The following is a 15,422-nucleotide window of genomic DNA, read 5'->3' as shown; positions in this document are numbered from 1 at the left end:
GTTCAGAGTGCCAAGAATTTTAACATCTTCTATGAGATCAGACAAAACATTTGCCGGTGCTTAGAGTTGTGTGTAGCGTGATGTTTAAAATTTATTTTCACCATGTTTATCACAGGGGAACTTCTGATAAACTCAAACCCACCGCTGGGGTTTGAATCGGTGCTCTGAGTGTGTCTTCACAATGCATTATGGGAAACTGGCTTGCATAACATTATACATGTGTTTGCACATGTTCATGTTTACTGTCCGAAGGAGGACATTGTGCACTTATGTACAGTATGTCATGTTGATTAAGTGTTTGCAAAGAGGCTATTGAACGGTCGCCTGTTCAAGTGCTCAATGTTAGTACAGCGAACGGCTGCTATAAGCTCACAGTGTTGTGTGAGAACAGTCTGGCCTTTCAGAACAAAACCTCCTGCTCAGAGTATTTCAACATGTCCAAACTCTGCTCGTAAAGTTAGCTGGCTACAAATATCCACTCAACCCCTCCCTTCATCTCACTGCTGGCCTCACTTGTGACTTAAGGTCTAATGAGTCCCAAAACACAAAATCACAGCTCAGCTTAAGGAAGGGTATATCTGAATATTATCAGCCAATATTGGCCTGTTTAATATGATTATTTATTGATTGTTAAGTTTTCTTATGCACACAGCTGAGCTGGAAGTGGTCTCCACCTGAATTGGTTGACAGTGCATAAGTATTTTTTTAATAATTTGTTATTTTTTATTTTTTTCAAGAATTAGATGAATGTGTGATTCTTTGTATTTTTGAAAGAAAAAAAGAAGGTCTGTTATCATTGACACTAAATCTTAATGGACCAAGCCTGAGTACATTTTTTAGTCAAAACAGATGCCCCCCCCCCCCCCCCCCCCCACAGAATTGTGGGCTTATATGCATCAGCCTCCTTTTTCATCTCCAGAGGTTGCTGCTTGGTTATCATTCCTGCTTAAAAAAGAAGAAAAAAAAATCTGAAAATTAGCAGCCACCATGACATTTTTTTGCCACTTGAATTGGTATCCTTATCAGTCTCAAAGCAGCCAGGCTGAAGTGTTTTAAGGAAAGATTTGAATACATCTCATAACCACACTGTCTATGCAGAGTTTGTGTACATCCATTCTATGTGTATGACTTGTTGTGGAACAAAAATATGTCACTCATTTAAATCTCGTATTTTTACACATTAGTTGTATGATTAGAGGTGACATACCCAGTTCCATTAGGGGAGAGGCAAGTTAATGAAGTAAAGAGAAGTATTTTATAAGAAATGATTTAGTAGTTGTGTCAGAAATTCAAGCCGAGACACAAGGAGATACTGAGCAGCAAACAGATTTATTCCCCTGTGAAGTCAGTACACAGTGGGTTAAGGTGGTGGCCGATGGCAACTGCTGGGACTGATGGATCGGATAAAGTTAATGAAACTGTGCAGACTGCGGAGGAGCAAAGGGGCACATAAGGACATCTTGCAAAACCTTGAGGCATCGGACAAGTGATATTTAAAAACACTGAAGCATGATGACTAACAATGAGGATGTGTCTCACTGCTATTGGACAGATGTGACCTGCTGATGTAAACAGCTGATCTCTGTTGACAACCCGAGACAACTGTCAGCAGGAAATTACGAAGGTCAATTCACTAGAGCAGCGAATGCAGACTCATTTTCTAAATAAAAAACAGGCCCAGCAAGCAACGTGAGTTCTGAGTGGACTTTCACTCGAGCTTTATTTCAAGAAAAGTCAAATGAAAAGAACTTGAACATGTAATTCTAAATGTGCAGACTGTGTAATTTCATTTTTCTTTCCGGTCAACAGCATCTGTTCTCTGAAAGTATGTGCAGTAGACCTCAAGATGCATCTATTTTAAATCTGCGTGGCAGTTTCTTTCCTTAAACTATTGACTGCAGCATCAATGTCAATGTTTCACTGAGTCTTTACCATGTGCAGAAACAGTCGGTTATTGTTGGAATTTAGGTGCAAATAAAAGCTTGAAAGCAGACCCCTAAGAGTTGCCATCTGCACTGCAGGAAAAATACCTATCGAAGCATGTGGGCACAACATGAATGTGATTCATTGAGAAACGCAGCCTAAAAAGAAACTAAAAGGAAAATCACAGCAGTGAGGGAAAAAAAAAAAAAAAAATCGGCAAATTCCGCAAATGATGCCGTAAAAAAAGTATAAGACCTCAAACATGACATCTAACTGCAGCTGGCATGACCCGCTGTGCATTAATCACAGGGCTCAACACATGCTCAGTCTTGTATACCCACAACAGCCGGGAGGGTGGGGAGAGCTTTTATTAATCATGATGAACTGACAATTTACTGTTTACTCTGACAGCAGTGCAACCAGCTCTAATCTAAACGCCCTCCTCTGCTGATATGGTGCCACCCACAGCCACAAAAATACTCACACTCACTCAGACGAAAGCAATCTCCTCTCAATCATTACTCATTGACAGCTTTACTAAGTGTGGGAATAGTAGGCACTGGTGAAAATTTAAAGAACCTTCCCTTCCATTTCATCCTGAACAACATTTTCAGTCAGTGGTGCTTAGTGGGTTAAATTCATAACGCAGATGGTTCTCTTTTGTTCACAGGGAAATGTCATGGTTTTGAACAGTAATGACACTTTGCTGACAGATGAGTGCACGCACACACACACACACACACACACACACACACACACAGAAGCAAACATGCACAATGTTCCCATAATTCTTTGCCTTCTATGCTGCTGAGACATTGCCTCCAGGTAAATCCTGACTGTTGGTGCAAGAGGATTTTCAAGATGAGTGCTTGTCCATGTTAGATGTTGACAAATACCTAACTTAAGAGTGAACACAAGTAGGGGGTTGCCTTCATAGTCCCATTTAACTTTGATGTGCAACATACAGCACCTGTCTGGCAGAGACGTACTTACAAATGTCTCCTCAAAATGTCACCACAACCTGCACATTTCTCAAGAAACCCTGAGGAACACTTTCCTTCAGCCTTCACTTGCTGAAAATGGGAAATATAATTCAATATTCTGCATCCTGTGGTTACACTACAGTAGATCTCCTGCTTTGAACAAATACAAGATGATTACTAATTTTAATTACTGAATTAAAGTTTTAGATCAACAGGGCACAAAGTAGACATTTCTGGCATCAATAGTACAAAGCCTCAAGTCCCCTGAGTAACCGCTCCATGCTTTTTAACTACGGTGTGAATTTTTTGGTGAATGTCGAACTGCCTTTAATCATGTCAGAGATGATGTCCTGCCATTTTTCTCTCTGGCAGATACTTTAACTCATCTCATTATCTGAAGGGATCCTGGCAAAGATCTCTGCATGCTGCATGAATGTAATTAGACAATCAGACAAAATCACAATCCAACAGGCCGACCTGCTGTAACATTATATGGAAAATATCATTTTGACATGTCATGGCCTGCATGTTAACTTTTCAAGGTCGAAAATAAAGGTTGAACGTGCATGTATAATGGCATATGTGTATGATGAGAAAGATTTCATCTATTTTTATTTTTTTAGTTTTGTGAAACAATGTTTTTCATTGAAAAACAGGAAATATGTGGAAGAGTTAAACTAGCTTATTGAATCAATCAAGAATTGGGCATTAAGTGAGTAACGAAGAGAATATTTTTTTTTACAGAGGCCAATCTTTTATCTGCCTCCTTGCTCTGATCTTCTCCGATCAAATGTTTGCTAATCCTTAAGGCCCAGGAAACCCAAATCCACTCGAATCTATCCAAAACTACTCTGCTCCTGCTCAACCTGCCTCTCATCTGAGCCAACTCTTGACTGTGTTGCCTTTTGCGACTATGTACTGCCTATAATCTATCGTTTTGTATCTATCTGATCGATCAATCTCATCTCTTTCCCTCTGTATCTCACTGTTTTTCTCTTTCCCTCTCCTCTTTGCTCCTTTTTGCACATATAGTTGCTGTTTATGGCTGTACACCAACAGTGGGCAGTGTTTTGGTGAGCCAAGGTGGAGTCGTGCAAAAGCACCCCAACATACAGTATGTTGCGCCAATATCCCCCATATAGGCTGGTTAACAGAAACGCTCTCTGCTTTGCCAAACAGCTTCATCTTTCACCCGGGTGGTGTTCTGCTTCCCTGAACTTCTGTTGTCCTGTATCTGCCCATCGTAACACAACAGTTTGGATAAAGTCGCAACGCTGGTAACCTGTCGTATCTCATTTAGTTTTCTAGTCGAACAGACAAGAACTTTCTCCAATTATACCCCAAACAGTATATCAGCATTTTCTATGTAAGGCTGCTTTTGATATAAATAGCCATTAGCGTGGCTAGGTACCCCAGAATGCTATGAGCAACATATAGGACAGTTTAATACACAATGAATGGAATTGGTGAATTTTGACTTACATATGTGAGCTGCCACGCTCACACAATCATGAGAATCGTAAAATAAGGTTTTCTATTAGTTTGTTTTCACTCAAATTTTGGTAGACGCTTCAGGAAACATTACATTCTGATACCACGTGTGCATTTTTCATATTTCAAATCAGGTCTCCAGGAGCTTGAAAGTATTCACGTCTTTGTTCAAGTACATTCACAAAAATGTCCACGCACATGAATACACTCAAAATGCACATTATTTTTCTTCACTTATCTCCCTGTATACCTTCAACAATAAATATTTATTTGTTATGTTTTCTGGCTTGCAGCCCGCAAGCGTTCCTGCAGGCCTTTGAAAGATCAAGACAGTTCAGTTTGGGGTCAGCAGCGGGGAGTCGAGGTCACTGCTTGCTGCAGCTCCAGGCATGGGGGGGTGGGGGGGTGGGGTTGGGGTGAGAACAGACAAGGCTGTCTTTAGGAAAGTGCATCAATTGAGCATTCACAGGGGAATGAGTCAGTTCCATAGAAACGAGTCAGAGAGCCATGAGTCAGAAGCCATACATGTGTAGGTAGTCATTTTGAGTATCTGTTAAAGCTAAAAGTTAGGACAACACCAGAGATGAGCATGAACTGTTCTTTGTAAAAATCTGTTATTCATGTATTAGCCACTCAATGTAGTCTTCTCCTGTGTCGTTATTTCACAATTGTCAACTCTTCTTGAATAAACTGGGACCTGATGCTATCATGAGAGTTATTCGAAAGTGCGCTCAACTGCATCTTTCAGGAATCTGTTAAAAACATCTGACGTCTGCTCCACACATTTGCAGCATTAATTGTCCTCCTATCATGTAATCAGACCTGGGACACCCTGCTGTGTCAGTTGTCACATCCTAAACACTATATCAAACTCACCCCTGCAATGAAACGTTCCAGGCCTGTAGCGCACTGCCAAACGCACCCTGACACTTCCCTTTCATTAGCGTCCCATCTGATGAGCTCATTTCCGCGCCAACACAGTTATCTCAAGCCAAGCCTGGAGACAGACACGCACACACTCGCTAACACACAGACCCAGACTTTCAACCACCGCTTAGAGAACCGTGTGATTCTTCAATTAATCATTTGTGTCAGAGGCGGGAAGTTAAAAGTCAAAAGGCTATCGATTGTTTTCATCTTGACATGAAAAAAATTTCAGCCGCTGGCAATTAAGAGCTTCAATTGTTGTCAAAGCAGATAGTGGTTGGCTGTGTGTGTGTGTGAGTGTGTGTGTGTGTGTGTGTGTGTGTGTGTGTGTGTGTGTGTTAGGGCGTTGTGGAGTTGATCCCATTTGCAGACACAAAACAACGAAACAAGCAATTGAAGGAGGAAGAGGAAATAAGCAAGAAGAGGATGTAAAGTATCAGCAGAAGGTTAAACGAGAAAAATGTAGCATCTTTACGGGCCTGATGTGTGAAGCGCTGTATCAGCAGGCCAGAGGAGCACAGACCTTATCAAGACTTTGCTTTAGATCACACACTCGAGATCTTCAAGTTCAGCACTTTTATGATTGCCTCCACTCATATTCACACGCGCATGAGTGTGTGCGTGCACCCCGCATAAACACTTCCGTGTTCGCACATTCACTTACACAATGCATAATCATTTCATCATTAGCCCTGTACCGCCTGTGGAAGTCTGCATTGATTTGATGCCAGTGAATGATTCCTTTAAATCCCCTCCATGCATAGAGGATATTCATATTATTTTCAAACTAATCTGGATAGCAGTATCACAGCTGTGATGGGGGGGAAACAAACTATGTTTGTGTCATTGTTTAAAAAAAAAAAAAAGAGGCAGCTTGAATATTTTGGAGCACGTTTAAGCAGAGGAGGAGGAGGAGGGGTGTGTTTGTTCTTGTGATGGCTGCAGCAGTTTTAGTGTGAAAAAGATAGAGTCAAGGGAAGGTGAGCAAGTTTCAACATCAGCAGCCTCTCTTTAATATTAATGGACTTTGAAGTGCATTTTCTCTGTGAGGCATTGATGAACTTCTAAAGGTTATAGTGTCTCAGCACTTCTCTGGCAGGCTACTCCCATATTATTATTTTCCTCCCAAATCCATAGTAAGTAGTTCCTTGGATGTTTTGACTGAAAAAAATAACCATTTTAACTCATCCAAGTTTTCACTGTAAACATACCAGTAGCATAATGTGTGAATTTCAGTGTGGGCTATGAAATAATTACTTATTTTCAGTGAGTCTCAGGTGACTTATGTGGAATATGATGACTTATTTTCAGTTTAATGCCTGCCAGTATTTTACTTACAGATTAAACACAACCCTGCAGAACAAGCATTCTTTCAAAACAAAAACTAAAACAACAATGTAGTCAGTTCAATGCTATGTATGGTATTCTATATATGGTAACATTTTAACCCGTTCAACAGTGTTCTGAAGGCTCATGATACTAAACTATTTTAAAGTGAACAACTTTTATCCAAATATAACATTTTCCCCTCCACATCATCCGGCTGGTAGAAATGTTAGCCTCCCTGACATCAGCTCATATAGCTCTGACAAAATCAACAGCTTTAATCCTTGTTGAGCTGCAGACGAACAGAGAAAGTCAGGGATTAAAGGGTTCAGCTCACTCTGTCTCTCAATTTAATTTTTAGGACTGTATACAGCCATTTTTCATTTCTATTTTTTTTTTTTTTTCTTCAGTCAGAGAGGAACATAAATGCCCATCCAGTGATTGTTGATAGTATTTGATTCAGTGTTCATCCAAAAACATTTGGATAATGGAGTGTTTAGCTTAATTCTCTGTGTTTTGTCTTTGACAAATGAGGCCCTATAATGGGTTTTTAGTTTATTCTCAAGAAATGCAGTTGGCAGACTTGTAAACTCAGAAATTGATGGACTGCATGATGAGTTTTTACTCTTTGACATTTTGTTTTGTTTATTTAAAAGTCGACGCTAAATGACATCTTATTTTCCAAGCATGACTCAGTAAAGTCTGGGACTTCATTCCAGTGTGGTACTTGAAAATGTATAATTGCACTTTGTAACACAACAATAAAAGATCCTATGACAAATACATGAAGTAATGTACGTTAACAACAGAATAGACAAAAAAAAAAAAAAACATGGGGAAATGTTAGTCTGCAGCCAGTTCTTGTAAGTCTTACTATAACTTACCAGATGCCTCTGTAACTGCGTGATTTTTGATTTTTCAGCTATACAGGCAGAGTTGTTGGGAACGGTATACATGCGCAGCGGCAAAATCCAGAAGTCAAAGTTCGCACCCCGAACCCGACGCTTGCTGAGGTCAAGGAGAGGTTGGAACGCTTCAACCAGGTAGGCAACCATCGCTCCACCTGAGGCCATCTTTGGGTACAACTTATTGTATTCTTCCATACACACACATACTATTTGACACACCAATGAATGGCAAGAGGATGCAGCAATTACCGTCCCATCGCGAGCAGGGTTGATGTTACTTATTGGCTTTATTGTTTGTCTTACTGATTGTTTACATTTGATTATATGTTTTGGCATTGAAACATCAAGTGTGAATTAAAGCTTTAGCGTTAACTAATGTGAGCTGCTTTCTATCGACAGTTGTGCAAAAACACTTTTAAAATGACACAATGACACAGATGAAGCAGTGAATTAAAATGTTAACAACAATTCTAAAGGCTTTTTTCCCTTGTAATTAGTTTGCCTCCAACAATATAACACATTTTCAAACTACTTAAATGTCCTTGCCACTTTTCTTAGATACAAGGACTTGTTATGAGCACAGAGGCAGATATCAAAGAAGAGAAGGGTGAAAGGGAGAGAGATACAACAACAAAAAAAAAGTGAATAACTGTGGTAAGAAAAAAAAGAGAAAGATGAGAGGCGGGAGCAAAAGGTCAGGAATGAGTGACAGATAGGCAGAGATGACACAAGCAGCTTCAAAGTGACACTGTTTGTCATGTAGATGGGCTTTAGAGCTGAAAAGGACCAAGAAGAAAAGGGCCATTTCACAAAGTCCCTAGAGGCCATTTGAAGAGACAAATGGACCAGGATTTGGTTCCCCTCTGCCTGCCTGTGCCTTTTGTTACTCTGAAAATTAAGCCCATCGATACTACACCAGACATATTTCACTTCTGTTTTTTCACTTGATTTTCCTCTTGGTACCTGACGATTGCTGAAGCTCTTCTCTAATTTACATTTAGAATCTTTCTGTGATTTACATGTTTATCTCTCTGTTTATACTTACTGGTAACTATATTTGATCCTTATCAACTTTAGATCAGGTTAGTTGTTTATCATAAGCTACACACATCTGTATACCTTTTTTTCTTTTTAATCTTCTCATCCATATGCTTATTTCCTCATCATTTCACGCACGTCCCAAAAACAAATCTCCCAGCCAGACTCTCCACCTGTCTGCCTCTGACGGCTCAAGATCATTTCTGTCAGACCACAACATCCCATTGTGCATGGTCGCTGTCAAGTGCCTTGTTGTCATGGTAACTTTGCAGAGTTGTGCAGGTGTCCTGTTGACATTTTCGGGGTTGAAACGCATACGTTGAATCTAGACCAGGTGGCAGAGCTTGGCACAGCTTTGTGTTTGTGCAAGATAAGAGCAAAAGGATCACAGACTGTTAAACTGCATAATGTGGCAGACCCTTTGAAGGCAAATCTAGACAGACTTGTGTGCTCACAACTGCATTCACAGCTTTACATAAGTGCATGTTTTGACAATTAGATCTTGAACATGCATCAGACAGTCCAACATATTTGCTGAAAGCTACTATAAAGAATGTTCTGTTTGTTGCGTTTTTTAAACAGTCAAATGTATGACTCATAGTCAAACGCTTGCTTTAGATAATGTAAAGCCAGGATCTTGATCGACTCATCTGACACCTACCCTGCAAAGCAGTTTGGGTTTCTAAAATAACTATACAGAAAAAAATAATAATTCTTCATGCACATGTCGTCTTTTGCTTCTGTAGCTGAAAGGGAGGCAATAGCATTTATTTGAGGCCCTTTATGAAATAACTCATGACAGGAGCTATAAAATCAATCACAAAGATCTCCTAAAGCAGGTTTCCACATTTCCTTATGGACCCCCAACAGCACCCCTGCATGTCTTTTTACCTCAGTGATGTAGTAATTATGTTGGTTTTAGCTGACTTGTTGTGTTTCTTTGTCTTTTTTTTGAGATATTCATTAAGATGATTGTCTTTTAGCGTTAATAACATGAAATGACACTGACTCAAATTCCTTAATAGAAGCCACAGGAGAAAATCAGTACAGGGATGTAGTCTGTCTTGTTGTCTACTTTCTGAGAAAACTTGTGTTCATCGCTGTCTTTTGGCATGCAGCACAGGCCTTAACAGATGTTTTGAGACAGGTCCATTACATTAGATTATTCCAGGTGGGCCAGTCAGTTTACAAAATAAGTTCCTTTTCAGATTGATTTTGGCAAGCCCATCTGGATCCCTTTCCAAATTACAAACTTCCTTGGACACCCTTGGTGTCTTTTAGGCAGTAAAGTTAATTGCTGTTTAATCAGGAGGGAGAAATTCACAGACATGACGCATTAGTGATCCATACAGTTTACATTTGTTTGTGCATGCTCCACAGTTGGGCCATTACTCAACTCAGTGACTGCAATCTATAATCAGTTGGTAACATGACCTGAAACTTTACAACTTCCACAACTCTGATTCTAGATGGAGTGTTGCACTTCAGCAAACTCAAAGTCCAGTTTAGCAACGTAAATAACACTTTCTTTGCTGAGTCTGTGTGGACAAGTGAGCTCAATGATCACAAAAGCATTCCCTTACTGTTTAAGAGTTTAGAATAATAAAGAAAGCAAAGCCAACATTTTAAGACATCACAGTTTTACAGAGCTTTACTCTTGTTACAAAGCATGGCTGTTGTCTTGCATTTTAATTAAATTAAACTAAGAAGTAGATCAAGGGCTGATCCCCCCGCCGGGTGTTCGGCAAGGCAAGGGGCTTGCTATTGATCGGCAACGTCTGCAGGAAAAGAGCCAGTTATCAATGAGAAGTTGTGAGCTGTTGGATCTCAGTGAGAAAGTTGGTCGTCTCTCAACTGGAAGGTTTGGGGGGTTTGATTCCCAGCTCCTGCAGTCACATGTCAAAGTTAAGTTGGACACTTAACCCAGCAGCCTCTCAAGCATGTGGAAGTGGTGTGAATGGGTGAGTGTGACATGTAGTGTAAAAAGGCTTTGAGTGCTCAGAGGACTAGGAAAGAGCTATAAAAGTCCAAATTCATTAACCATTGATAGCATATTGAGACAAGTGTGTTCCTTTAAATCTCTGATTTATTGTTACTAAGAGGCAGAGTAATGTCAGTCTGTGTATACAAATCTGACCTTGACAGTCAGTTAAAAAGAGACAAAGAAAGAAACAGCAACCTTATGATATAGTACATTTGTATTCCTTCATATAATTAAACACTTAGTTCTTGTTAAGATTTATCATTGATCTGCGTGCTGGAAAAAAACCCCTTTGCAATTCACATTGAGGACATTGTATAGAAGCAATTCTGTTTGAGGTGTTTAAGATGAGTGTTGAAAATACAATTAGGTGTCTGTTTGTCTCCTTTAATCTTTGTAATTAATTTTGGATATTATACTCACTGGGAATGAAAGCAAAACTCACAGTGGACTAATGCTGAATGGTATTCATATGACCTATTTTTAATTAAAAAGATATTACAGGTATTCCAACAAGTACTAAATCAGAGTTTTTTCAAAATTTCAATAACCTCCATTTCCGGGATTTGTGGGGTTAAGATATGTATATTTGTACCTATGGAGAGTAGACCCAGGGCACTGTCACACTAAGCATGTGTGTTTGTCTCACATGATTGGGAAAACTGCTGCTGATATATCATAGACTCTGACCCCCCTCCTTTCCTTATGGTATTCTCCCCTTTAAAGCACTCACAAAATGAGTGTGTGTTGTTATGCACACAAACCTGCATGCACAGCACACACGCGGCACATTACTAAATGACAGAAAAAAACACACTTGTAATGTAGAATCAAATACTGAGCTTAAAATAACAGAGACAGACATAGGACATGCCCTTAACTGTTGACCTGCTATAAAATGCTCGATTAAATGTGTAGGCAAACTTACAGTCCTCCCATGTCTGTCTCCTCTGACTATCCTTTTCCTCACACTATGTCTCTCTGCCTGTAAATATTGCTAATGTGGACAATGAATGTTTCAAAGTGGAATTTTGAGTCCTGGCCATCAGTCCAGCTGTTTCTGGGTGGGGATCTCTTGTACAATGGTGTATCTGTTTCCATGTGAGGAGCAGGCCAGATCATTTGTCAGTTTGTCAATTTTGACTTTGGTCAATACAAAGTCGGTGGCAACACGCTGTGTTGAGGGGGGAAAAAAACTCAGAGGCAATCACTCTCATGATTCATATCCCTTGTTTTTCTTTGGCACGTACATACAAACACAGGCAGCATCATTACAAATAGTGAAATGTGTTGTTGATAGAGAGCTGAATAGAGCAAAGAAAGAAAAAAAAGTTCTGATACAGAGAGAGCAGATTTCTGAGTGATTGATAGGATTGACTGCTGTGGTTTGGCCATGTGTCCTGGCCAGGTTCCACATCAGAGCGCACTTAGTTGTTTTAAACACACACGTACACAAACACACACCGCACATTCCCTATGTTGATCCAGTTGATCTCTTGATCTGTCAGCTGCTCAAGGGACTTCATTTGCTGTCTTGTAAGTGACTGTTGATAGTAAAAAGCAAAAAAAAAAACTAAAGAAATTCAACCGTTTTATCCGACCTCATAAAAGGTATAGACAACAACCACAGACTGGTTTGTGATTTCAGCATGCCTTCACTGTATATGTTTCTTCTATGTTTTTCAGCAGTGCCTTCAGCGGTCAGGCAGAGTTTGAGCTTTAAAGAGGTAGTGCAGTCCAGGGATGAATAAGAGAGTGCAGGCTGAACTGGCAGCCCGTCACAGGGAGGGGACCAATTTTTCCACTTGAACAAGATGATGGAGCTGGCCATCACAGGAGATTTGCTGCTGCTGCAACGACGTAGCAACAAGTCTCCCTGCTCACTGTAAGGTGATCAAGTAAACTTCATGAACCCAGATTCTGATTAAGGCACACGTGTTTTTACCAATAATAGATGCAATGCTCCTGACATTTTAGTGAGCAGGGACTTTTTTTAAATAAAGTCATTCTATTTGGGTGTTGCCTCCAGAAGATGTGCATTTGTCCTTTTTAGGACCTCTGTAGCCCAGTTTGAGGTCGATAAGGCTTTTGATTTTTAGGCCCCGGCCTTCACTGACTCTTGACCCCTAAATCTCACGCAGCACAATTTACATCCTCCAGGTAGCTGTTGGAACTTGCTCTACAGAAAACGGCTGATGTCGCTCAAACCGTCACACATTTCTCAACAACATCTCCATCATTTTCCAGCCAAGTTCACTCAACCGTTGATACGTAACACATACAAACTACCTCATTCGCTGCCTGAGAGGAGCAGGGTGTGACACCCAAATGCCACAGTGTGTTACAGTGATTGACTCATGAGGGTTACAGGAGGTCATAGCCAATAAAGTGTCACTTACGCTTAGCAAGAGAACCGGCTTGTACTAGCTTGTAGTACAGGGGTGTGTATCTCTGTTATTGTTAAGTACCAGGAAAACTGTTCAAAGTATTACTCAGACCTCCTTGGAAAAAAATACATTATAACTCTTTAAAAAGCAAGACTTTGTTGTTGAATTTCATGTAATTTGGTAAAAAATTATGCTCAGTTATCGCTTAAGGAAGAACTGGTGTGTTTTTTGCAGATAAAGCAACAGGAAGTACTCTGCATAAAAAAAAAAGTCTTGCACAATATGTTATTGTTAACACATAAATTATGTCCAATGCAATTCACAATTGTTACCAAACGGAGATAAGATAGGATAATACTTTATTGATGCCTGGAAGGGATATTCAGGAGAATGATCATTGTGTAATTTTATCTCAAAGCAATTTGGAAAAATTGATGTTGCAATTTTATGGGCACTAAGTCAGAAATCATGAACATCTTCATGTTAGTGTTTCAAGAGAGGGCTGGGCTTTTTTAATCTAAAACAGCCAACATTAGCCGAAACACTTATGCGTTTCCATTTGCAGAATAACACAACTTTGTTATGCCCACATTAACATACAGTTTTTTTTTGTATACGTCTTGGCAGAGATGCACATGGTCATTGAAAGATTTTTTCTCATCAAATGTTTCACTTTTTTTTTTTTTTTGCACGAGCTGAAGTTTTATTTTGAAAGGCTAACTGCATACGTCCTTCATGTTTTTGGGTGAGGTAGTTGTTGGCAATGTACTTAGACTTTAAATTCAGCTTTTGGTTGTCTTCAGTGCAATATGAATTTCAAATGTATCTGCCCGTAGGATTCGGATAAAGAGGAGTTTTTATTGGCTTAATTTTTAACCACGGAAAAGGAAAACAGCAAAAAAGGACTTGGCTCAGACTTTTTGTTATGCCTTTTATTCTTTCCATGTTTTAAATGGCAACACATAAAAGTCCAAACTCAGACAGTTACCATCGCTGTCGGCTCCAGAACTTAATGTATCTGTCAGTTTATGGCTCTACGTTCATTAAAAACTGTCTGAAAACTGCTTGACTGTAAAAAAAACAAAAAAAAACAAAACCCCACCATCAATCCATTCAAACAATCGGTCATAATCTGATCCACAATCAGAAGCGATGCATGGCTTCATAGTGCAGTTATCTGTAGTTTCTGTTATTTGCAGACTGCCACACCTCAGAGTGCGTGTTATCTGTCGCCTGTCCTTCTTTATCACTCTTACTAAGACCTAAAGTGAGATGCAGTGGCAGCCAGTTCGTCTGAAGTCATAAACATATACACACACTTACTGAACAGATTACTTCTAAGCTAATGGGTTTTTTTTTTTTTACACAAATGCATTCCTAGTTTGTGTGACAAAGGAAGTATTTTTCAAATAAAAGTTTGAAGTCTTTTAGAGATTACCGCTTACTTTTTTCCTTATGTCTCTTCCAAGTTTGCCTTCCCTTTTTTCCTCTTACTATGTCCACATTTGCAGTTTTTACCACAACTGCACTCAATGAGGTGATACTGTTTAAAATTGTCAGGGAAGACAGAGAGCACATGTCTCAGTGTGGTCTTATACAAGGGTTGGGACTTATGAGGCTAGTTCACTGGTTTGATGGCAGTCTTATACATGCAAAGAAACCTAATGAGACAAACACACTTACACAAGTACAGCTACTGTAGCAGTATTTATTTTTCATCTGTGGTTTCGCTTTTACATATATCACAATCAGATCTGACCACATAAACTGGATGATTTGTTCACAGCAGCCTTATGGTTAAGCTGCAATTACACTCACATGGACACACAGACAGACGATACACACACACACACACACACACACACACACACACACACACAGACAGACAGACAGACAGACAGACAGACAGACAGACAGACAGACAGACAGACAGACAGACAGACAGACAGACAGACACACTGAGACAAACACACATGCTCATTGTTCTTCCGAACTCATTCAGACAGTGATTGGTCACTCCTGGCAGTACAGATTTGAGTGTGAATGTAGGATGCTGTCAAATACATGCAGGAATGCTGCCCTTGATGCTCCCAAACCTGGCCCATCATCCCCTGACCGAGGAATGCCTTTGAAATGACGGAGAAGGGAGAATGAGTTGGCAGTGCAAGAGCAGAACTAGAAAGTATTTCATGATTTGGGATTTAAATCAAAGCCTTGTGGAATACCTGATTTGTCTTCGGATGCCAGAGGTAATTTCAAGGCACGCCTTGAGTATGAGGGTAGGCATCTTGTTTTTCATCCCATCTACTCTGAGCACCTCGACTGCTTGCTAAATACTTGGTCTTCCTGTGTGAATACTGTAAAGAAATTCATATTGATTCTTTTTTTTTTTTTTTTTAAACTCCAGAAAAAAAAAATCCTTTTCTGGCCTATATCATTTTTGTGATAATGCTGCCAG

General features: G+C 39.8%; 1 protein-coding gene across 2 annotated transcripts in view; it reads left to right on the top strand.

The window, feature by feature from the left end:
• gpc5c (glypican 5c) overlaps positions 1-15,422 on the top strand; it is a 92,768-nt gene that overhangs the window by 53,827 nt on the left and 23,519 nt on the right. For both annotated transcript variants that reach the window (XM_079348096.1, XM_079348095.1), the window contains one exon: positions 7,573-7,693. In XM_079348096.1, the coding sequence (XP_079204222.1) occupies positions 7,573-7,693 (121 nt within the window). The remainder of the gene's footprint in view (positions 1-7,572; positions 7,694-15,422) is intronic.

Source organism: Symphodus melops, assembly GCF_947650265.1.
Source record: "Symphodus melops genome assembly, chromosome: 7".
Lineage (NCBI taxonomy): Eukaryota > Metazoa > Chordata > Actinopteri > Labriformes > Labridae > Symphodus > Symphodus melops.
This window is presented reverse-complemented; position numbering and strand designations above follow the sequence as displayed.